The 24450-nt window shown below is 35.8% G+C and overlaps 2 protein-coding genes and 1 long non-coding RNA gene across 7 annotated transcripts; 2 read left to right on the forward strand and 1 right to left on the reverse strand.

Annotated features, from left to right (window-relative positions):
* Nucleotides 1–324: 324 nt before the first annotated feature.
* PIG-N (Phosphatidylinositol glycan anchor biosynthesis class N) lies at nt 325–11848 on the forward strand. The gene is made up of 12 exons (XM_089727680.1): nt 325–645; nt 725–1180; nt 1254–1384; nt 4773–4972; nt 5418–5913; nt 6001–6176; nt 6296–6483; nt 8446–8672; nt 9585–9778; nt 9869–9970; nt 10606–10797; nt 11596–11848. The coding sequence occupies exons 1-12, from the start codon at nt 449–451 to the stop codon at nt 11839–11841; spliced, it is 2805 nt and encodes a 934-aa protein (XP_089583806.1). The 5' UTR covers nt 325–448; the 3' UTR covers nt 11842–11848.
* A 2212-nt stretch (nt 11849–14060) lies between these two features.
* On the reverse strand, nt 14061–22163 carry holn1 (CD2 antigen cytoplasmic tail-binding protein 2 homolog holn1). 5 transcript variants are annotated; one of them, XM_028173822.2, is made up of 4 exons: nt 22042–22163; nt 17031–17226; nt 16534–16840; nt 14061–15106 (listed from the first exon to the last, which is right to left on the reverse strand). In XM_028173822.2, exons 2-4 carry the CDS (start codon nt 17211–17213, stop codon nt 14601–14603), a joined length of 996 nt encoding a protein of 331 aa, XP_028029623.2. In that variant the 5' UTR covers nt 17214–17226; nt 22042–22163; the 3' UTR covers nt 14061–14600. The 5 variants fall into 5 exon arrangements, with proteins under 5 accessions (XP_028029623.2, XP_089583808.1, XP_028029622.2 ...); XM_089727682.1 differs by lacking the exon at nt 22042–22163 and adding an exon at nt 17352–17587 and having other exon boundaries at nt 17036–17226; XM_028173821.2 differs by lacking the exon at nt 22042–22163 and adding an exon at nt 17352–17587.
* On the forward strand, nt 18621–21172 carry LOC149502969 (uncharacterized). Its single transcript, XR_016323147.1, has 3 exons — nt 18621–18985; nt 19442–19562; nt 19654–21172. It is a non-coding gene; the product is annotated as an uncharacterized LOC149502969 (long non-coding RNA).
* Nucleotides 22164–24450: the final 2287 nt, after the last annotated feature.

Below are 24450 nucleotides of genomic sequence, written 5' to 3' on the forward strand. Positions count from 1 at the left end.
CTACAATCGGTTTTTTTTATTTCCATTACCTACCTATAATTGTTATATTTTATACATCTATAGTTTTAACTATATGATGTATTGACAATAGATCAGTCTTACAAGTTTCCTCGCAATGTTTTCCTTAATGTTTAAAACACTCGGTATTCAGTATAGGTAGATACTCTAGGAACATAATCGTCGAAAACTCGTTGGTGTGTAAAAAGCACGACTAAAATTCGAACCCCGTACCCGATATCAGCAGTTCGGCACACGAACTATTCACTAGACAATCGAGTATCGAGGCAATTTCATTAAAAACTGACAACACAGTAAACGTCAGTTGACTTCGTCTAATAAAAAATCCGACTATACCTGATAATGCAATATTAATGATTTCATTTATCAATGAAATAATTTATTATATAGGTGTAATCGCAACCTTTTAAGAACTGCATATCGCAAAGCGATGTTTCTATTGAGGATTTTTGTACACATTGCATTTTTATTCTCTATTTTTGATATATATTTTAAATCTCCAATTGTGAAAAACATTCATCCTATAAAACCCATTCACGATGCTGTTGCCGATCGTCTTGTTTTGTTCGTTGTTGATGGTTTACGTGCAGAATCTTTTGTAAATCATACCACTATGCCATTCTTAAGGTATGTTCATCAAAAGAAACAATCTAATCTCTTAGATATTTCAAATATTGTTGTAAAAATTTAAATAAACTAATTTTAGGTCTGTAGCAAATTCTAAAGGAAGATGGGGTATATCTAGAACTCAAGTTCCTACAGAGTCTAGGCCCGGTCATGTGGCTATTGCAGCCGGCTTTTATGAAGATCCTTCAGCTGTTGTAAAGGGGTGGAAAGAAAACCCAGTTGATTTTGATTCTGTATTCAACCAATCACAGTTCACTTGGTGTTGGGGTGCCTATGATATCATTAATATATTTACGAAAGACCATGTTGGTGATCATATTTATACAAATGATTTTAACCCCTATTCTCAGAGCTTCAGCACTTATAAGAATACAACTCTATTAGATGATTGGGTATTTAGAAATGTAAAAGAATTCTTTCAGAATGCTAAAGAGGATGTAAATCTTCTTGCTAAATTGAAGAAAAATAAAATAGTATTTTTCTTGCACTTACTAGGAACTGATACATCTGGTCACACACACAAACCTCAAACAAGGTAGGATTAAAGTAAAGTAAACAATTTACCTATTTTATTACAATTTTATACTTTAATTTCTTCTATTCTGCAGGAACTTTTTAACAACACTTAGATTTGTTGATGAAGGTATCAAAATTATAGAAGGAGTGATAAATACATTTTATAATGATGATGGAAAAACTACATTTCTTATGACTTCAGATCATGGAATGACAGACTGGGGTATGGTAAAATTATAATTTTAAAAACAACATCTTGATATGATTCTTTTTGTTATTGTTTAGTTTGAAATTGGTCTTTGTGAAATGATGCTTAAGTCTCAATTGAATTGATTGGTGATAAAGTGAAAATCTTCCAGTAAGGAGGTATAGCTTCTTTGTAGACCAGTGATCTGAATGATGTTATCTGAACCTTAAAGATCCGAAATATCTATAAGTTGTTAGTAGTTTTTTCAGGATTTTGTCTACTATACCGTATGCTATGTATGCTATGTAAGTAGTGTGTTAAACTTTCTAAAACTTGACTGAGTTTAGTTTAATCTCCTTACTCATGTATGATAAGTTCCATAAATGTGGCAGAAAATGTGTTCGGTTGTAATATTTGTGTGATTATAGTGTATACATATGCTCAGAGCCAAGTTCAAGATACCCAAACAAAAAATAATTTAAGACAGATAAATTAAATCAGATCAGATAAATGGCAGTTGCTATAATAACACTAAAAGAGTGTTATATGTGTTTGAGAATACACAATGAATTATTGATACTTTTCTTGAAGTGGTTTGATTATCTTATTTCTTAACAAAACAATTTTTTATTTGATTTTACTCAACATTATAAATGGGGAACCAACACTTTGAAGTTCACTGCGAAGAAGGACCCTTTTGTTATGGCGACGCAATTTCAAGGAGCATCCCTGCAGCTTTCCGCGAGTATAGGAATTCGGAGGGTCGATGTTTCGAGCGATGTTTAGTATCTGAGTCTTTTGAAAGGTAAAGCCAAAATAGCCTCCAAGTCTGGAAGTGCTCAACAGAGCGAAGCGGTATTTCACGCCTGGTCAAAAACTTGCGTTTTACAGTACTACTCCCACTTCTGTGCCGGGGCTCCCAAATACCAGCTATTTCCATTTGACTCCGTACAGAAACGGGCTGCTCGGACCATCGACAGTCCTGTTCTTGCAGGTCGCTTGGCACCGCTGGATCTACGGCGGGACTTCGGTTCTCTATGTTTTGTACCATATGGTCCATGGGGAATGCTCTGATTAATGAATTCGAGATTATTCCCTCATCTACTTTTTACCATCACACCTCCCGCCACCGGAGCAGAGATCATCTACATTATCTGGAGCCGCTGCCTTCATCAACATTGCATTTCTGTTCAAATATCTTTTCTGCCACGTACCATCCGGCTGAACTCTCCTCGACGGTGTTTTCCGAGCGCTAGGACATTTCTTTCATCAAACGAGGCTTGTGGAGAGTACTTAATGTTACGCAGCGGCTTGGCTCTGCCCCTGGAATTGCTGACGTCCATGAGCGACGGTAACCATTTACTATCAGGTGGACAGCATGCTTATCTGCCTGCAAATGCAAAAAAAAGCAATTTCTTATTTGATAAAAAAAGGCAAAGGTAAAACAATAGGACACTACGATTTTTTTGTCTACCTGTCTGCCAGTACTCTCGACGGGCTATACTGGCATTGAGAAGATGTGGCGAGAAACTCATTTGGTTGTGTGTGTGTGTGTAAATTCACGCTCAACTCTTCAAGTTCTACCAGAATAGTGAGCGGTGTTTTAAATGCCTACAAGCACCGAGAGTAAGTGAAGATCTGAGAGAACATGTGACGGTAGCAATCTCAATTTGACCACAACTTTCTAAAAAAAAAAAAATAACGCTGGGGAGTGATGTGGCGGGTAGCCATCATACAACACAAGATATTTGACAGATGCCTGAATCTCGCTTACGACATTTTCAAGATAATTTCATATATACAAGTTCCAAACAACAACATTCGCGGACCGTCGCGTCGCGTCGATCTACCGAGCAATAATACCCGCTCGTTGGAAGATCTTTCCTTCGTCGTTTAAGTGTTCCACAATCAAACATGTTTGGGGCGACGGCGATTCGCCTTCCCGTTTTCTTGGTTGGGAATGTAGTTTGCGGCAGTTACGAAAAGAAGGTTATAGTGCCGCACCGCTTTTTCGAAGAAATGTTCTGACGCTGTATTCAAAAACTTAAGAATTAGTTCTAAATCAAGTTTGTTGTGAAGGTCTACATACTTTACATACCACGGCGCTCCGACGGTAATCCAAGGAAAGACGGGAATGTAAAGTGTGGGTGTGTGTCGCGTATGCGATCACTACACTATATGTCATGATCGTACGTATGCAAATTTTAGAATGTCACCTCATTATTTAGGGACAATTTACTTCCAGGCAGATGATCGGAGAATCTACTGAGTATGGACGCGGCTCCGGCCCAAGGTATTAGTTGATCAAAGAGGGTGTTTGGGGGCGATGGTCGCGTTTGGTAGCGAACTCTGAGCACAACGGCAATAGAGTTTGCTTTGTTTTACTTTTATTACGTTACGTCTTATTCCATTCGGTTGCCCGTTTGTAAAATCCGTTTCAGCATGTGCCAGTGGTACTCAAAGGCTACCGACGCTTTAGTAAAAAGCACCCAATTCGAATTGTCATACCGACTGGATACAGCAATAAATAAATGTTTAGTCGCGAATACAGGTACGCAATTTTTAAACGCGTTAATAGTGAAAACGCAAATAAATAAACTGTAAATAAGACCTCTTTAATGTACCCTTTTAAATTACACATTTACACTTCGCGTAGTTATGACTTACGTTTATTATCAAAAAATACAGAATTAAATAATAAACCTTGCTCAGAAATCTTATATTAGTGATCTAGAAAGTTGTCAACCAAAATATGTATAATCTATGAGTTTTAATTCCAGTTTGTATACCTACACACCGTACAATACACAATATAGATGTTTTTCCCCCTCAGCTATCAAACCTGCACGGGTTTGCACATTTGAGAATGCTATTCGATTATATATGTTATTAGCGACCCGCCCTTGCTTCGTTTCGGAAACTGCAATTTATTATTGATTTCTCCACTATTTAATGGATGTTATTATACATATAAAACTTCCTCTTCAATCACTCTATCTATTATAAAAACCGCATCAAAATCCGTTGCGTAGTTTTAAAGATTAAAGCATACATAGCGATATAGGGACAGAGAAAGCGGCTTTGCGACAAACTGCGCAATAGTCGGTATTCCGACTCTCCACACTTTAAACGCATTCATAGAGAGTCGATCTATCGACGGCTCAGTGAGTTAACCGTTGAAGGATACTTTAAAAATTTCAATTTGATGTCTTTACATATAAAATGTGTGTATTATCAATAATTAAATAACATAATTATTATTTCTCGGAGTGATTTTCCGAAAGAGGTTGCTGATAGAAAATAAGACTGCCCTTTTACCGTTTTCTAGTATTATGTACAAAAAAGCGGAAATAACGAATTATTCTGAATACTTTCCATTTTTACTGTACATGGAGGTAAAATGAGTAAACTATTAAAATTCCAGGATCACATGGTGCAGGCGATAATTATGAAACGGAGACGCCCTATGTGTTGTGGGGCTCTGGTGTGAACCAAGTTAATGAAACTAGACCGGACTCTGAAACTCTGCTTATGTCTTCAGAGCATAGATTTGATATTAACCAAATAGATTTGGCACCAATAATGGCAACGTTTATCTCTATACCGGTTCCTGTCAATTCTTTGGTAAGTTAATTTATTACTTAAACTTTTTTATTTTTTTATCGCCCTTGTAGGCAGACGAGCATACGGCTTACCCGATGGTGAGTGGTTACCGTCGCCCATGGACTTCAGCAATGCCAAGGGCAGAGCCAAGTCGCTGCCTACCGCTTAATACTCTCCACAAGCCTCGTTTGAAGAAGGAAATGTCATAGCGCTCGGGAAACACCGTGGAGGGGAGCTCATTCCATAGCCGTGGTAAAAAAGACCTCTAACAACGCATTGTGGATGACCGCGGTGGCTCCAGGTAGTATGGATGAACTCTACTCCGGTGGCAGGTAGTGCGATGGTAAAAACGAGATGACGGTATCATCTCGAACAATTCCTCAGAACTGCATAAAAAATATTTCGTAATATTTATAAAGAGATATAAATGAAAAGTAAAGTTTTCTATTAACATTAACTATTTCAGGGTCAAGTGAAGACTGATTTATTGAACATGACACTAGCTAATAAAGCTAAAGCAGTTTATGGTAATAGTAGACAAATAGCTGCACAATACGATAAGAAGAGACATGATGTTGAATCAAATGCCATATCAATGCTTTACAAACCTTATGAACCACTGACCAAGAAAAAATATGAGGAAATAATAAATTTTGCAGAAACATTGTTAATTAAAGGAGAATATGAAAAGTTAATTCTATGCAGTGAAGAAATCATGCAATTGAGTTTAAGAGGATTGAGATACTATAATGATTATTATCAAAAACCACTTCTTATTCTAGTTACTTTATCATTTATGGGATGGATTGTTTATTTATTGAAATTATTATCTGAACAAAAGATTCATACACATGCAGATACGTGTACAGCTAGTTGTGTAAGAGGAACTAAAATTCTAGTCAAGCAGTCTATTAATATTATTTTCTTAATTATTTTTGGATTTTCAATATACATAGTTTATGGTAATTGTTTTTGATCATTTTCAAGCATTCTTGTTGAAACAGATTTCTTCACTACAACATATATATAATATATTTATATGATTTCAGTGCAAGGTTTGCCAGTACAATATTTTGTATATTTTCTGATGCCCACTGCCTTGTGGTGGTATGCGATGTTATCAATGGAAGTTTGGTTTGAAATATACAAAAAAATTAAAAGGGACAAAGAACTGACATCAGTGCTATTACAAATTGTTTGTTATGGATTAGGGAGCATAGCAATGGTTAGTCAAGAAAATTCTTATTTGATTTTTTTCACTTGAATATAGCAGTAGCATGGCTTTGGTAGTGATTTATCTATTTTATTAAGCAAGTTAACTAACAATTTTGTAATGCCTTTTAGGGTTTATCATTTACCTACCGCTGGATGTTGAGCTTACCGTTACTAGGTATGGCTCTGTGGCCATTCATGTCATCAACAAAATATCATTTAACTAATCCGGTGTTGTTGATCTGGTCAGGTGGATCTTTGCTACTTAGCATTTTTTCGTTCATGCCTGTTGTGGGAAAAAATGTGGTCATTTCATTAGTGTGAGTATTTTATAGAGTTTTAATGATTTTTTTGGATATTTTATTGGCTACCCCATGGTAGTTTGGTGGCATGCTTTTGGGTGCACTTAAAAAAAACATGTTTTTTTGGTTCTTCAGACGAACTTACAGCGAATCCGATTTTAAGTGGTTATCGGAACCATTGCCATCATGTAAAAGCTTTGTCAAATGTCTTGGCCTGTTCTGATTCTTTATCTAAAAATATAAAATATGACTAGACGTGGATGAAGCTAGAAAAATAAATCATAAGTCATAAGAAACATGGATCACATCATATTGTGTTTTGTTTTGATAGTTAAAAACTCTATATAATATAAGATACAGGATTATTTTTTTCTGTTTAAGTAAGATCGATTATGCGGATTTTCTAATTGGCATGACTAAGTTTGTAAACACAGGTAACCCTTTTATAACACGGTGTTTTACAACACGCTGCCATGTTAACACAAAAAGAATAAATTCCCCAAAACCCTTTTATGACTCGGTATTTATATAACACGATAACGAGATTTTTGTTTAAAATTATTTCGAAAATGACATTATGCACTATGTACACATGATATATGAAAATACCGAAATATTACTGGTTAATTTTTAATTATAATAATAGGTAAAAACATATAGATATATTGAGATGTTTCATTCCGAAAGATTACTCTCTTTTTTATACTGGCTTCTATATAATGCGGTTTCACATAACACGGGACTTTGTAGAAACGTATCTACTGTGTTATAGGAGGGTTACCAGTGTGCTTAGTGTGCGAGTTAGTTAACGTTCTCGATAGCGTAAAAGTTAACTCAAATTTATATGAAGTTGGAACGTTTGGCTACGTTTGCCGCTAGGAACGCTGTTCCAACTGCATACAAATTTGAGTTAACTTTTATGCTATATCATCTTCTCATTTTCAAAAGAAACTTCAATAAATAAAGTTTTAATAACATAATAAATAATAGTTTAAAAAAAATAAAAAAATACGCTTCTATAGAAAATCCAACTAAAAAATAGAAAATAAATTTGAATTAAAAATAGTGTAAGAAAAAATGATTTTACTGTAAAAAAAGCGTGGGGTCCATGGTAACAGGAGTTATAAATATTTTATGAACAGATATGAGTACAAGGGCTATTTTGATAATATCCTGAAAAGCACCCCACGCTTTTTCACAATAAAATCATTATTTCTTACACTATTTTTAATTAAAATTTATTTTCTATTTTTTAGTTGGATTTTCTATAAAAGCGTATTTTTTAGTTTTTTAAACTATTATTTATTTTTCATATTTTAGTTGAATTTTAATTTATTCAATTTTTTTAAATATTGAATTGTCATCGGTCCTTAATAAGTATGCCAAATTTCGAGTTAATCCGACGTTTTGAGGGGGGTCAAAGAATACGTTACATACTAACATACATACGTCTGAAGCTAACGGCCGTCGTGGCCTAACGGATAAGACGTCCGGTGCATTCGTGTTGAGCGATGCACCGGTGTTCGAATCCCGCAGACGGGTACCAATTTTTCTAATGAAATACGTACTCAACAAATGATCACGATTGATTTCCACGGTGAAGGAATAACATCGTGTAATAAAAATGAAACCCCCAAAATTATAATTTGCGTAATTACTGGTGGTAGGACCTCTTAAGAGTCCGCACGGGTAGGTACAACCACCCTGTCTATTTCTGCCGTGAAGCAGTAATTAATGCGTTTCGGTTTGAAGGGTGGGGCAGCCGTTGTAACTATAATTGAGACCTTAGAAATTATATCTCAAGGTGGGTGGCGCATTTACGTTGTAGACGTCTATGGGCTCCAGTAACCACTTAACACCAGGTGGGCTGTGAGCTCGTCCACTCATCTAAGCAATAAAAAAAAAAAGCTAATAAAAGCGTATTAAAAAGATGACGTTTGTTTAACATATTATCCACTTTTAAATGTATTGTTATTTCAGTATTGCTGCCGGCGTGCTTTGGATATTCGTGATAACAATATTCATTTACAAGATACTGATGCCGTTCCGTTACAATAAGGTTGAGAAACAAAGAGAAATGTATTTGTTCTCGATGCAAATTTTGTTATTACTTATTTCGTGTCATAACATTTACGTGCAGTCTAAACGGTTTGAACAAGGCACACCCGTATCAGCTTTCTATCAGACGGAAGCTTGGATTGTAGCAGGTGAGGAAATAGATTCAACAATTTCTAAATAATTATTAGCTGGCCCGGCAAACGTTGTTTTGCCATATAAATTATTTCTAGGAAAGATAGATAATCTAGATACCGACTGCAGCTGCTGATTTGTAAATCTAAACCATTCTCGAATCCACCTGAAGGTACACAGAATATTTCATTAAGATCGGTCCAGCCGTTTAGGAGCAGTTAAGTGATAAACACACGCACAGAAGAAATATATATATAAAGATATATATAGGTATTGGATATTCTATTCGGTTATCGCGTATCGAAGACAGAAATTAATTTTTTTTTATTGCTTAGATGACTTGACGAGCTCACAGCCCACCTGGTGTTAAGTGGTTACTGGAGCCCATAGACATCTACAACGTAAATGCGCCACCCACCTTGAGATATAAGTTCTAAGGTCTCAGTATAGTTACCACGGCTACCCCACCCTTCAAACCGAAACGCATTACTGCTTCACGGCAGAACTGGGCGGGATGGTGGTACCTACCAGTGCGGACTCACAACAGGTCCTACCACCAGTGATTACGCAAATTATAATTTTGCGGGTTTGATTTTTACAACACGATGTTATTCCTTCACCATGGAAGTCAATCGTGAACATTTGTTAAGTACGTATTTCTTTGGAAAAATTTGTACCTACCTGCGGGATTCAAACATCGGTGCATTGCTACATACGAATGCCCCGGACGTCTTATTTTTTAGGCCACGACGACTTTACGCTTTTATCTCACGTTTCCTATTGACTTCCATCCTGAGTCATCCGTGACTATGAAAACTGTAAAGCATAAGAAACGCGAGATAAAACCTTAAAAGTATCGCTACCTATTTGCTTATGAATAAGTTTATTATTTTTTACGTGTCCTTCATAATTATGTCTTATTTTTTCAGTGACCTCATTGATCATGCCTTTCCTGTTTTCTAGAAGATTAATTTGTCGATTGATGGCGATAAATACGGGACTTATAAATTTCTATCTTTTGATGTCAGTTTCGCATGAAGGTCTGTTCATGGTTGCACTAATTATAAACGTAATGAGCTGGGTTTTTATTGAATTTAGACTTCTTCACGTGAAGGACGTAAAGGTATTTGATTAGTTTGAAACTACAAGTATATTGTAGATTGGAAACTGTTTAGTACATTGTCATATGAAATTAATAAATTCAACTGCACAGATAATTGACTGCGCGTTTATTGAAGACACAAATGAAGAAAAAATTGGTCTTCAGATCGAAAGGAGTATTACTAGTCAAGACTTTAGAAGAGCTTTCTTTTTCGTATCCTTTACAAAATCGCGTCTAAAATATTATAATCAAATAATTCGACAAAATATGTCTTCCAAGTCTAAATCCACTGTTTTAAAGACACAAGTTGCGACCCTTAGAAATTACGCTGAACAACATGGTATTATTTGGTCATTTTTATTGCTTTCCTGGAAACCAAGCTAACGGTCCACCTAACCTGACACCCGGAAAACACGGTACAGTCAAATCGTTGTTAGTCTAGTTGGTTAATATTGGATTGGAATAGTATCAACAATAGAACATTACAGGGTATCGATGCCAATCCTTGAATTGTGATCTACGTCTATACAATCTATGGCTCGGGAATTGTAGGTATTCGAGAAAAATTGGAATGACGCAGTAGCAATAGTAGATACTTTAGCAAATGATAATTTTTGGATTTATGATTTTACGAACATTCTTGACAAATTATCAATGGCTTCTTTGAAAACCTCTAGGAAAATTTGTATACTCGTATATCAAGGTTTGAAAAAAAGATAGCCGTAAAGTGATAGTTGAAATTTTATCTTTTATTTTTGAAACAGCAAAATATTATTGGCGGGTAATTACTTATTTTGAGAATATTTTAAAGTATCTGTATCCTATTTATTTCCTTAATATGTAACTAGGTACTTTACATTATTTTAGCATTTTTCGGTACAGGAAATATAGCATCATTGAATTCATTCGAATTGAGATGGGTGACTTGTTTTATAACATCATTTCAACCATTTTTGATTACCACTTTGATCTTGATGAAAACATTGTCACCATTTTTAATCGTCGGCTGTGCCTTTAGAGCCGTACAGTTTGTCACTAAGGTGAGTATTTCGTAGTTGACGAAGAATTCAGCTAACTGTATTAATTGGCGTAGGCAACATTTAATTTTAAGCTGCTTGAAATCCCAGGTGGATTTCACGGAAAGCTGTTTAGAAAAAAGTGCCTGCAGCACCCGCGTATATGAGATAAAAATGAAACCTTTTAAAACGAAATTAAACCCTGTTCGTAATTAGCAGGTCTTTAATGAATGTGAAGAAACTATTAAGCAATTTCTGAGATGCAATATGGATTCATATTTAGTCTAGAGGATCCTGTACCTATTTGTTCAGTTATTTACCTCTAGCTTCACTGGTACACTAATACATTCATAGTATCAGTATCAGTATCAGTACTTTTCTTTCAAAAAGTCAAAAACATTTGTGTGTTTCTGTTGGAGGGGCCAACAGAAAGTTACGCAATACAGTTGTAATTAATCTGGCCTCACCTGCTAACCATTTTACACAAGATGGGCCGTAAGCTGATGTACCTAACAATTGGTTTACTGATACAACAAATAGGATCACTAATAACACACCAATATGTTCTGTTAAGGGCAGAAAGTAATTGGTTCTATTCGGGATTGGAATATCATCTATTATATTTATAATTTTTTACATCGGGATTTATCCCGAAAGCCTTATATTCAAATGAACTGCCCTAAGTAGCCCTAAATAAATTGATTTTATTTTATAGGTTTATTTTTGAACATACTATTGTTAGCTACAAATATCGTTAGAAATCGTGTGCTGTTAACCAGCAAAATTGTGTTAAAGTAATGTTTCTACTTATTTGTGTTGCAGGCACCACTTGGCTGTTTGAATATAATAGTTCTTATATATTCAAACATAATGGGACTCCAGTTATTATTTTATGTGCGGAATAATGGGAGCTGGCTGGAAATTGGAACTTCAATATCACAGTTCGTAATCGTACAAGTTATAACCTTGTTCATTGTGCTAATAAATCAAATTGCGAAAACCATGACGGATTTCAGCATATATAACTTTGCCAATCAAATTCTAGAGAAACGAAAAAAAAGCGTTTAGATGTAAACTTTGTTTTATTTCGAGTAAGTTTCTTTAGATCCTAATTTATTTGTTTAATTTAATTGCTGTAATCGTTATTGTAAGATTGAAAGTACCTTTTTTTTCCTACCTAAGCTGGTAGCTTTGAGAGGCTATTCCAGCGTAACCTTAACTAGTAGGTGAGATCACGGGGCTCAAACCTGACGACGTTGCTAACACGAACCCTAGCAAGAGCCGTGCTTCGCAGAATCTACCACCGGATCGGAAACGCGACCCACTGAGAAGATCCGGCGAGAAACTCAATGGGCTGTGTCTGAGGGTTAATTTACTCGTCGAGCGCTTCGTCGCAAGCGACGGGTTCGACGAGAACGGTCACCGGTGTTTGAGGTACCTAAAAGTACCGTTAGTGGATCGGGAGGATCCGAGATGACGTGTTTTGGGCGACGTCGACTGCTTTCCATTCTTTCCGCAGGATCGGGAATGTAGTTACCGGCGGCCACGATGAGAGGGTTCTCGTGTCGTGCCGCTTTATCGAAGTGGCGCATCGACGCCGACTGCATATACTTACTGGTGGACTCTAAGTCCAGGTCGTCATGTAGGTCGACGTTCCTGACGAACCACGGGGCTCCGACGACTATCCTGCAAAAACGGGATTGAATAATTTGAAATGATTTTAGGTGAGTGCGGGCCGCGTGAGCGAACACTACACTTGCATAGGTCATGACGGGGCGTATGTAATAGAGTGTCACCTTATTTCTAAGGGACATTTTACTTTGTCTGCATATCATCGGGTAGAGACGTCCTAGAATGAAGGCGGCACGGTCGCGTACCGTCTTTATATGGGGGCGGAATGTCATCCTTCTGTCGAGGGTGACGCCTAAGTATTTGACCTTCGGGGCCCACGGTATGGGCTGGTCGTACATCGTGATTGGGCGAATGGCGGAGGCGGAGGTGTCGACGCGCCTAGTCGGGAGTGGGATGCTCAACGTGGTGTTCGGAGGGCGACCCCTTTTGAAGAGCACCACTGTGCTTTTCGTGGGGTTGATGTCGATGCGCCACTTCCGGAACCACTGTCCCATGGTGGTAGCCGCAGTCTGAAGTCGCCGATGAAGCAACGCCTTCTTTCTACACGAGTAGTAGATTGCCGTGTCATCGGCGAAGAGCGCCAGATGGGTCTCCGGAGACCGGGATATATCATTGATATACAAACTGAATAGTAACGGGGAGAGGGCGGAGCCTTGCGGGACTCCGGCTGTGACGTGACGGGGGCGGGAGCGCGTTCCCTCGACTCGATATCGGAACGAACGGTTCGACAAGTAGTCTCGTATGATGAGCACGAGTCTGTCTGGCACTCCCATGTTATACAGTTTGTATATCAAATCGTTGTGCCAGGATTTGTCGAACGCCTTCGCTATACCGAAGAAGAGGGCTCCTGTCGGGATGGTGAAAGTACCGGCGGTTTTATAAATTATTACATATTATAAATTATATTTTTTTTTTTAAATTATAATTTTATAAATTATAGTGTTTATTACATTATCAATAACCTTAATTTAATGTCGTTTTCAATAATCTCTCAGATGACATAGTTATACCTAGTTACCAATAAGATAAATTCCCAGTTTGTTTCAAAATCAACGATGAATGTTATAAAATTGTCCACTATCTGGTAATTTTTTTAAGACTGGAATTTGTACTTTTATGATGAGTTCACTAATAAAATCGAATTTTTAATTTATATATTATATGTCAGTTATACTTTTTTCACATAACAGACATTGGTTTGACAAAGGTTAAACGGTGAATAAATATTTGGAATTTGGATCTCTGTAGCGGTCTTGGTTTTGAACCTATCCGTAAGTATATGAAGTCAATGTTACAATGATACCTGACCCGTAACAGTAAAAGCTAATGACAGCCGACGCCCTAGGGACTTACTGACGGATATATCTGATCGACTCTATGCCGTTGTACCTTACTCGTCGTAGAGTTAAACGTAACACTTAGTTCATAACGTCAAACTGCTGAGAGCGCGCCAGAAATCAGTGGATAGCGATTTCAAACCGGAGGCGGAGCGACTGTCCTTGTTCTATTAAGGGTCGTCCGCAGGCGGAAGGTTTTTTATTATAAACCCACCTCTCCTGACTGAGCCTATTCTTGTCCACGCATCCTGGTGAACCTGGAAATGCCTTCGGATCGCTAACAATTCTGCCATGCCAAAAAAATAAAAGTCCTTCATATTTCTAATAAAGATTTTTTTAATTTCCCAATGTACATTCATATTTTACTATCATTTGTGAGGCTTTTGTCTTCATGACATAACTAAAATATAACTACATATTTCATTTGATTTCGAATTAAAAAAAAGGGCAAAAAATTGTGTCGACATGGCCGAAGCGGGGACAATAAAAACTTATTAAAATATTCGTTAATAGTTAGAAGGGCTTACAGCCCATCTGATGTTAAGCGGTTCGGGCGAATATCGCGGTTTATCGCATGACGAGTCACGTAGACTGTATTGAGGCTAATAATCGCCAATACTATGAATAAATTCATATTGTACAAATGCTTAAAAATAAACAATTGCAAAAATTACAATTTGAAAAAAATCCTGCATTCTTAAAGTTATATACCCAATAATTATCCCATATTGTGGTGTCTATTGGATTCAATAACGGTGTAAGAACAGATAGGGTCATGATTTTTTAATTGCTTTTAAAAATGTATTTGTCACATTTAAAGCTAAGGCTGAATGGTTGTGGTGGTGAGACACAGAGTAACTACATATACAACTCAAAGTCTATTCTGTTTGAACTATAGAATTGACTGTCTTCCCCATGTTTCCGTACCCATACTCCAGTTTTAAAATGACCTTCTGATGCCCATTTATTCATTTGTTCAGTAGAATGAGGTCCTGATACTTCAGTGTCATCATCTTGGTTCCATTTGAACTCCCATTTCAGTTCTTGTGTCTCATTTTCAGAGGCTTCATCATGGGTATTATTTGTGTCATTTTGATCACTTTTATTTCCTAGGGTTTGTTGTTCTTTCTGATCAAAATCATCTGCATACATATCTAGTTCAGTATTATCATTCTTATTTTTCTTCTTATCTAATAGTTTGCTTATTTTCTCATAGGACTCCTGATAGATGTCCATGTTTCCCATTTTTGTTAAGATTTGATTAGCAAGTTCAGTAACTCTTGTTACAATTTGACTGTTTCCATCAACAATGCCAGCTTTTTTTCTTTTCCAACGTTCTGCACTAGACATTTTAGAAGTGGCACCTGTTTGTAAAATATTATATGTTCATTTAGTAATTCATCATAATTATATTATCAGCTAAGCAATAAATTACTGGTGGTAACAGTGGAACATGTAGTCTGCATATGCAGGGCGCAGGACCAGCACCATACCTATTTCTGTGATGAATGCGTAATATATTTCAGTTTGAAAGATGAGGCAGCTGTTGTACTGTAACCACGGAGGCCTTAATATTCATATCTCAGGGTGGGCGACAACATTAATGTTGTTGATGTCTATGGACTACAGTAACCACTAATGCTGGGCCGTAAGATCTTCCACTCATGGAAACTATCTATACTATCTATACTAATATTATAAAGAGGAAAGATTTGTTTGTTTGTTTGTTTCGAATAGGCTCCGAAACTACTGGACCGATTTGAAAAATTCTTTTTCCATTAGAAGCCGACATTGTCCCTGATGAACATAGGCTACTTTTTTTATATTTTTTTTTTTTGGTTTCATGTGTGTTTTAATGTTTCCGAAGCGAAGCGAGAGCGGGTCGCTAGTAATATTATAAAGAGGAAAGATTTGTTTGTTTGTTTGTTTCGAATAGGCTCCGAAACTACTGGACCGATTTGAAAAATTCTTTTTCCATTAGAAGCCGACATTGTCCCTGATGAACATAGGCTACTTTTTTTATTTTATTTTTATTTATTTTTTTTGGTTTCATGTGTGTTTTAATGTTTCCGAAGCGAAGCGAGAGCGGGTCGCTAGTAATATTATAAAGAGGAAAGATTTGTTTGTTTGTTTGTTTCGAATAGGCTCCGAAACTACTGGACCGATTTGAAAAATTCTTTTTCCATTAGAAGCCGACATTGTCCCTGATGAACATAGGCTACTTTTTTTTTTTTTTAATGTTTCCGAAGCGAAGCCAGGGCGGGTCGTTAGTTTGTTAATAATTATGTACATTGCTTGAAATAATCTTTTTAAAATATGTGTGGTTTGTAGACTATTAATAGACTGGCAAGTTATTGAACAGCACCATATGATACTGAATGTAATTCTTAAAAGTAGAGAAATTTAAATTAATTAACATGAACAAACAAGTTATGCACAAACAACAACAAACAGTAAAAAATGCAAGAATACTATGGAACATTTTACAAGTTTTAACATGCAGGACCTGCTAAGTATATGGCCTGATGCATCTCAGTTACAGCTCCTTTTACTAGATTACAGCTTTCAAATCCTCTGGATATTACTCCACTTGGATTGCCCGGTGAAGTTAAAAAAGCCAACAGCAATACCTCCACACAGGTGCTCCATACCAAATGATTCCCATTTAGAGACACATTTATACATACAACATAGTACTATGGTGAACATTTGGTAACAACCGTTTAAGAGCACTAGTCAGATCAAAAACTTATTACAACATAATTATAACTGGTACCAGAATAAAACTTACCAAGTCTCTGTAAAGCTTTGGCAATTGTTTCTTTAGGTTTCATATGTTGTAATATTTCTTTATAGTTATGTATCAAATCAAACTGTTGTTCTTGTTCATCTTCACTACTAGATTCATCACCAAGTCCTTTTTCATCACTATGATGAATTTTATATTTATCCTCTGGTCTACCTTTTACTTTAACCCAGTCAATGTTATCAAGCCATCCATCACGAATTTCTTTTTCTTTTTTCCAATGGTAATGTCCTTGTGTATCAAAATGCCCTTCTTCAAGTTCTTCTTTCATGTTAAAAGGTGTTATGGTAATCTATAAAATAGTACTAATTAATGAAATTTATATTTTATTTGATAGTTATAAGTATTAATTAAGTTGTTAATATTAAATTAGCTGAATTTTCTTCAAAAGCATTTTAAGTATTGTTTGGAAAACGAAACTTTTTTTTAATTCTCACAACAATTTGAGTATTCTGATTAGGTTTTTGACTTATTCTACTCACTTCACCTTCCATTCCACCAGTTCCTTCCTCTTCACCTTCAATATCATTGGAGTTCATAACATTATTCTTCTCTTCTTCAGCACCACTATCTTCTTCGTCGGAATCCAAGGAATGTTTCTTGCCATCCTTTGTGGCCTTTTTTACTTCGTCTATTAATGCTTCGGAAGCGGGACGCTTTGACATTTTGGTAAAATAACTAAAAGGAACAAATTTTAATTAAAAACATTAAAAAATATTTGGGTTTATCTAACAAAGACTTTAAACTTTAGGCACATTCCTAAATTATCATTGAACACTAAACAAAATTTTACCCATCCTCACCCTAATATTATTTTGGGCGCCTTTTCTTGAATATTGTGAACTCAAATGGAGTGAATCAGATTCAACTAGCTTGGTACACGGTTGGTACCTCTTCTTAGTTGTGATTGTGTGTCTGATCTGTGTGTGTGTGAAGGCAAACGTAGTGTAGGACGCCCTCCTGCTAGATGGAGCGACGACCTGCGCAGGGCAGCTGGCAGCAGGGGGGTGCAACTCCCATACAAAGGAAAAGAACATTCAACTAGCGTCATCTTTAGGAACCGGCGAGGTCATTTTTGAAACGTTTTGGCCTTAATGAACTAATAAACTCACTAGATGGCAGATACGAGTTCTGACTCAATAAAAATGTTAGCGTACTTTGAAGCAGTGCTTCCACTTTTAGGGAATTCTCCCTTTTTTAGGGAAAAATAGCTGATATTTTGGATGATAAAGACAATTTTAAAAATACCAGGATTTAGGATATTTCGGGGTAAAAAGCAAAGCCTATACTAGTAACTGTTGTGAATTTTAAAATAAACGATAATTAAAGTAAAACAATGAACATTTTATTTTATGGAGAGAATGACATTAAGTCGAGTTGACAAGTAAAAGAATAAAACAGAGTTGTGTATAAAAACTATAAAGAAGGTTTGATTCAACAGTAACCCTCTAGTAAAGTAAATCATAGATTAAGCCACTGCTTTTTTCTTAGGGATTCCCCAGAATCCCAATAAGTATAATCCACCAAATTTTTATTTACCTATTTTCGTTGATGTCACCAGAACTTACTTGTATTGTAATATACAGGTACTTCATGTACCATGAAAGATTATCATGGTAATTTCATTTACGAAAACCTTGTAATTGTCATTTCGCTTTTGCTAGCAGTTCCTTCTTCAAAGACTGAGGTAGAAAGATTATTCAGTGTTCTCAAATGTAAAAACTGACAAAAGAAACAGGCTTTCTAACGAAACCCTGAACGACTTGCTTCATAGAAAGTTGGGAATGCCAGCAAACAATTGCTTAATTTTAGAACCGAACAGTGTTAGGTTGCGTGCAGCAAAAGAATATAAAAGCAATGCGTCGACTTCCTTGAAAATTCTAATCCTATAGATCTATGATCTTCTGGGGGCGTTTAGATTATATATACCTACATTAAATAATATGCTGTGGTTTATTTTCTGTATTTTATTTATGCTTTCTATATAAAGGATTTATGAAAGTTGTTTAGGAAATTTTAGGGATAAATTCAAAAGAAACTAGGGTAAAATGTGGTAAAAAAAACGTAAGTGGAAACACTGCTTTGAAGTTTTCAAAATTCCAGGGCCAATAAAACAATCTCAAAAAAAAAAAAAGTTTTCAAAATGTCGTACATAACGCTTTAATTTTTTAAATCGTTTTTTTTTTGTTTTGTTTTGAGTTATTTTACGTTGTAGTATTAATTTAGAGCAACTTTTAGCTTTGTGAGAATATTAGACGATTAGACATTGAGAAACTCTGTTTTGAATTCTCTTTAGACATAACTTGGCTCCAATACTTTTTTCTTCGTTAGCGTTTCGTAAGCCAGTGTAACTATTTTCATTTCAGAAAGTTTATTATTAAAAATCAGCATGCCTCAAGATCGAAAATGAAATGCTATTTCGGATGCCTTGATAACGGTGAGTTTACACTATTTTTCCGGTATATTATTTGCTAACAGAATTATTATTCATAATATAATTAAATGAATTAGCACCAACTAATGGTCCTTCCTATTTCTGCTGCCTAGCTATCATATATGTTAAGTTTTGATCAAAACAGTCGGTATTAAGTCTCGTACTATCACACACACACCTCAGATAATAAAATTGTCCCGAGTGGGTGGCAGTATTTATGTTTTGCAACTCAGCGTATTATATGCTTATTGTCAAGTGGGCCCGAGCTAGTTTTTTGGAATGATCAATCAGTCATGATTTCCTGTTTAAATAAAATACAGCACAATTGATCTAACATCCAAAGTTAGATGATGGCATTCACGTTTTGTTTCCTGGTGTTTGATAACCAAGTTACACCAAGTGGCCTGTGACCACGTTCATCCTTCTACCCAATATAAAATAATGTTTTTATTTTTGTAGACAAAGGTTTGATAATGACAAAATTTTATGGAAAAATTATAAGGAGCACTAAAATGTCTGAAACATGAAAAGATTGATGCACTATATTTGAACCAGAACGTGTTATGTAATATATTAATTTGTAAGTATGATTACATTAACACAAAATTTTTCCTGGTCGTATTTTTTCAATATTTGTTACATACTTAAGATACTTTGTTTCTCCGTTTCAGAAGAGAAACTGATTCATCAAGGAACGTGAACTCACAAGGGATCTTAATTTTTTTTAAATATGTTTATAATTTATAAATTAATAATTGAAATAGTTCATAAGAACTAAATTGATGCCAATTTTGTTTTAAAATAGGTTGTTTAGTTCTTATAGTTAGAGTATTATGTTTGAATAGCTGTAATTAGTAAGTTAGTAATATATGAAAATACTGATATAAATTTTTGTAAATAACCTTTTGTAAATTCTACGAGAAGATGATTTTAATTAATGATCAAAAGTCAATGGTCTTCAAAAGCATTATTTGCAATTATTTAGATTAACTGTGGAATATATTTGCTAAGTTGTGTTTTCTGTATGAGCAGATATAAATGAAAATGCCCAAACATGATTATGTTTCTTACATTTTCATTATGTGAAATCAATATGCTTGTGACTTGAGTATATTAATAATTTATTAAAACTTAATTTATAGACAGCAACCCCTATGGCACTGCTGAAGTTTATAAGCACTGGTGACCACTTATCATGAGCCGGGTTACATGCTGGTCTGCTGTTGAGTGCAATAAAAATTTTCGAAACCCTTTCTATTATTTAGATGTAATATTAATGTACATTTAATTTGGATTAAAAGATAAATTTACATTTTATGTTTGCATGTGTATGTTTATAATTCATTTGCATGTGATGAACATCAGTTTCTTTTGTAACAAAATGCAAACTAATGGTTTGTAATGAATGTAATTAACTTTAAGATGATTTTCTTTCAATCTGCTGTTTGTTTTATCTAGTATTACCAAAGCTAAAGCATCAGAAACGTCAGAATAGAAATAATTTAGATAGAGAATAAAAGTATAACTATTGTAATCATGTCTAAGATTACTATAAGCGTCATTAAGTACAAACTATCAATATTTAAGAGTACTTTAAATCATCTTTACATTTTTTAAACATTTTTTGTTTTTTTTTTGTTTTTCAAATCATGTAACAAAACGTTTGTGCAGAACAAAATGTCACATGTTATGAACATGATTGTGGGTTAATCGTTTCTTAAATTTCTAAATGTTTATAAGAATGCTAAGAATAATTTAGTATTCACTTTAGTGTGTGTATTATCTCTACAATGCTAGTTTAAATGACAATTATTGTATGACGAAGCATAGGTAGTGTTTATAGATGTAATATTTTCATACAAGGTCATGATCTGTCACGATCAACTTTAAGCAAGAACTGCTATCGTTAAGAAACAAATTTATTAAATTTAATTCAAATTGTCTACTATGTTTGTAATGGAAAGCTGACATGTTTATATTTCGCACAAATGACTTAATTGACATTGAATGATTTGATTATCTAGACTTAATTAACTTTTAGATAACTTTCGATTTAATGTTAATAAGTACGCTAGTAGGATTAATCTAGAGGAGTTATTGTTATTCGAAATTTTATACAATTGTACGTTCATACAATCTTTTAACAGAAAATTGTTTGTAATATAGGGAAATTAAATAGCTTACAGAGAATTACAGCTTTTTATTTTAAAAAACTGTTTTCTCTCTGTATGAAAAGATCTTATCGATTAGAATGCTGAACACAATCAAACATTCCTTAATAACTCATAAGTACTACCGGGAATTTCAGCGATTCTAAACGATAAGATTTTTTCATAAAGAGAGTTAATTATAAAAAATATTAAAATTACTAAAAAAGCCACCTGGTGGGGGGTAGGGAGACTAATAATCGACCGTAGCGACGCCTGCTGGACCGGGCTTTAACTAAAGCAAAAATAAAAATGAGAGTTGCGCATCTATCTCTAATATATTAAGTGTATAATCTATGGCTGGCAGTAACTGGATGCGTAGAACCGAAGATCGGGTTCAGTGGCGAGCTTTGGGGGAGGCCTATGTCCAGCAGTGGACTGCCGCAGGCTGATGATGATGATGATGATGATGTGTGTCTGTTGCCGTGTGGTACGCTATCAATGAAATTAATGTTTTTATGTCTAATAAAAATATATTAAGTGTATAATCTATGGTCTAATAACAAGGTATGGTCTCAAATCTCAAATATCAATCATACTAGGTTTCCTACTTCATTGATCATACTCGAATATTTATGTGTATAATCTATGTCTACGACTACGGCATGGAGTTAATAAGGACTACGGTGTTTGGTTTTAGGACTTTTTGGCGGGAACGCGAGGAGTGAAGTTGTGTGATTTGTTTTATTTTGTCTATTTAGTGTTTCTTCGGGTTTAGATGTGTAATAATGGTGGTTTATTAACTGTTTAATATGTGTGTAACTGTATTTTTCTTCTTCTTTACTTAGATATTTTTGTCCACCTTGAGATTTAATTGTTATATGTCTGTGCAAAACCGACTTACTTATATACTTATATTAAATTGCTTAGCTATTTCAACTAAAGACTTATTCCCAAATTCATAGTTTTCTATTGCTGTTTTTAATATTAAGGGATCATATCTCTTATAAAGCTTGCACTCTTTGATACATACACGCGAGGCATATCTAAAAATAGAAAACAATACGTAACTGATAATATAAATATAATTGCACTAATAATTAAATAAAAGTTTTAGACAAAAACATCATGAATAAATCAGATTCTTACCAACACGTTTAAAAAAGATTGTTATAACTACATAGACAACCCTACAATCCTGTGCGTATTTATACTTGTCGTTCCCATTCAACTTATTATCATCCCAATTGACCCCCCTTTCGTTGTTATTTGTACCTCAGGCGACCCCATTAACCCCAAACATAACAATTTTAATATGTATTTTTAAATTATCAAAAAACATTAAAACCAATAACAATTGAGACTTACCGTTAATATACATGATGGCTCAAACACTAAATAACGTTTTTATATCACAGTCGTCCTATATTATTATCAAATAATATATGATGGCTTAACCATCAACTGGTGTTCAGTTGTAAAGGACCTAGGTCATCTCCGTGTGTCAGTGAGTTACACTTACACTCCGTATGCTTTACCGCCTGAACAATATCCTTCCGCCCGAGACCAAGAGACAATGTTCGTTTAAACTTTGATCTTCCCCATGATCTACTATGGTGATGTGTGCTACTTTGACCTGAATGCAGATCTACTCAATAAACTTAACCGGCTTCTCAATAACTGCATTCGATTTATTTATAATCTTCGGAAATACGATCATGTATCTTCTCATCGCTCCCAACTCAAATTGCTCCCCATTCGACAACGCCGCAGCTTGCGTGCTCTCAGTACTCTTTACTCTTTGTTGCACTCCCTAAATCCACCTGAATACTTAGGGTACTTAGGGTTTGACTACAGCCGAAATCTTCGTTCATCTCACAATCTTCTTCTTCGCTGTTAGTTCGGACTTTTTACATTCTTCCTTCACTATTCAATCAATTCTTCTATGGAATGCGCTCCCACTTAAAATAAGGTCGGCTAGAGTTTAAGACAAGGTTTCGAGTACTTAGAATCTTAACTTACTTAGAATCTGAAAACTTTATTTATATATACATATTTTTATATGTATATGTATTTAATTAACAAACAAACAACTGTCTGTACAAACTGTTTAAATAGCACTCGGGAGTTATTTTGCAAAAAAAAACCGTCACACTTTTGGATTAGAAAAAAATAAACGTTGCTTCAGCTGAAGCACTGTAGTGCGCTACCGAAGAATTACACAATCAACGTGAAAAAAGAGCAACCGGTTGGCGATGTATCGCATCCCGACCCAAGGCTGGTTCTGGTCCAGCGGGGTATTCCGGGACTCCAGTCGCACTGTGTGGGTGGCCTGACGGGCTATCGTACCCAGACGGCTGACGGCTGTAGAGCATTCCGTCTCAAAGGCTCCGTCGACCGGACGTCCTCGGGGGAGCTGCGATGTCTGTAGTGTTGACCGCGATAACCCCTTTACCTCACCCGGGTTCTGACCTGGAAGGGTATCAGACGATTGGGCGAGAGTGCAGGGGAGTTGTTTAGTGGGTATGGCCCTAAATTCTATCCTTTAGGCCCGCGGTACCGGCGAAGGCGGCCTTTGGGCGCGCACTATGCAGTATTGTGGGTTTCGTGGAGTCGGAGCGGTCAGTAAGCCCCCTCAACCGGGTAACCGTACGGATTCCACAGCGTTAAAAATAAAACAAAAAGAAGGCCCGCGGTTCACTCCCATACCCCATGCGCCCCTAGGGGCGGGGTATTCCTAGAAAGTTCGGCCTCCAGTCCAAAAAAAAAAGATCAAGCACTTCAAACCGCATTTCGTCGACTTTCACCAGGGAAACGGCTTAGCTGAGTGTTAAGCAGCATACTTTGATAAAAAAAGTCGTCGTGGCCTAAAGGATAAGACGTTCGGTGCATTCTTGTTGAGTGATGCACCGGTGTTCGAATCCCAGGCGGGTACCAATACGTACTCAACTAATATTCTGGATTGACTTCTATGGTGAAGGAATAACATCGTGTAATAAAAATCAAACCCGCAATAATTTGCGTAATTACTGGTGGTAGGACCTCTTGTGAGTCCGCGCGGGTAGGTACCACTACCCAGCCTATTTCTGCCGTGAAGCAGTAATGCGTTTCGCTTTGAAGGGTGGGACAACCGTTGTAACTATACTTGAGACCTTAGAACTAATATCTCAAGGTGAGTGGCGCATTTACGTCTTAGATGTCTATGGGCTCCAGTAACCATGTAACACCAGGTGGGCTCTGAGCTCAAGAGGAACCCAGGCAATTAAATAGCATTCCTTCGACTGGATTGACTATCAATTCATTATTATACATGGTCACTCG

Source organism: Bombyx mandarina, chromosome 05 (assembly GCF_030267445.1).
Source record: "Bombyx mandarina strain Sakado chromosome 05, ASM3026744v2".
Taxonomy (NCBI): Eukaryota; Metazoa; Arthropoda; class Insecta; order Lepidoptera; family Bombycidae; genus Bombyx; species Bombyx mandarina.

Bases quoted from the DNA above. Each gene is read 5' to 3' on its own strand.
- PIG-N (XM_089727680.1), top strand. From the start codon at position 449: ATGTTTCTATTGAGGATTTTTGTACACATTGCATTTTTATTCTCTATT. The intron at 8,673-9,584 runs GTGAGGAAATAG...TTATTTTTTCAG, and splicing joins GGAAGCTTGGATTGTAGCAG to TGACCTCATTGATCATGCCT. The intron at 10,798-11,595 runs GTGAGTATTTCG...TTTGTGTTGCAG, and splicing joins CCGTACAGTTTGTCACTAAG to GCACCACTTGGCTGTTTGAA.
- holn1 (XM_028173822.2), bottom strand. From the start codon at position 17,213: ATGTCAAAGCGTCCCGCTTCCGAAGCATTAATAGACGAAGTAAAAAAG. The intron at 16,841-17,030 runs GTGAGTAGAATA...ACTATTTTATAG, and splicing joins CTGGTGGAATGGAAGGTGAA to ATTACCATAACACCTTTTAA. The intron at 15,107-16,533 runs GTAAGTTTTATT...TTTTACAAACAG, and splicing joins CAAAGCTTTACAGAGACTTG to GTGCCACTTCTAAAATGTCT.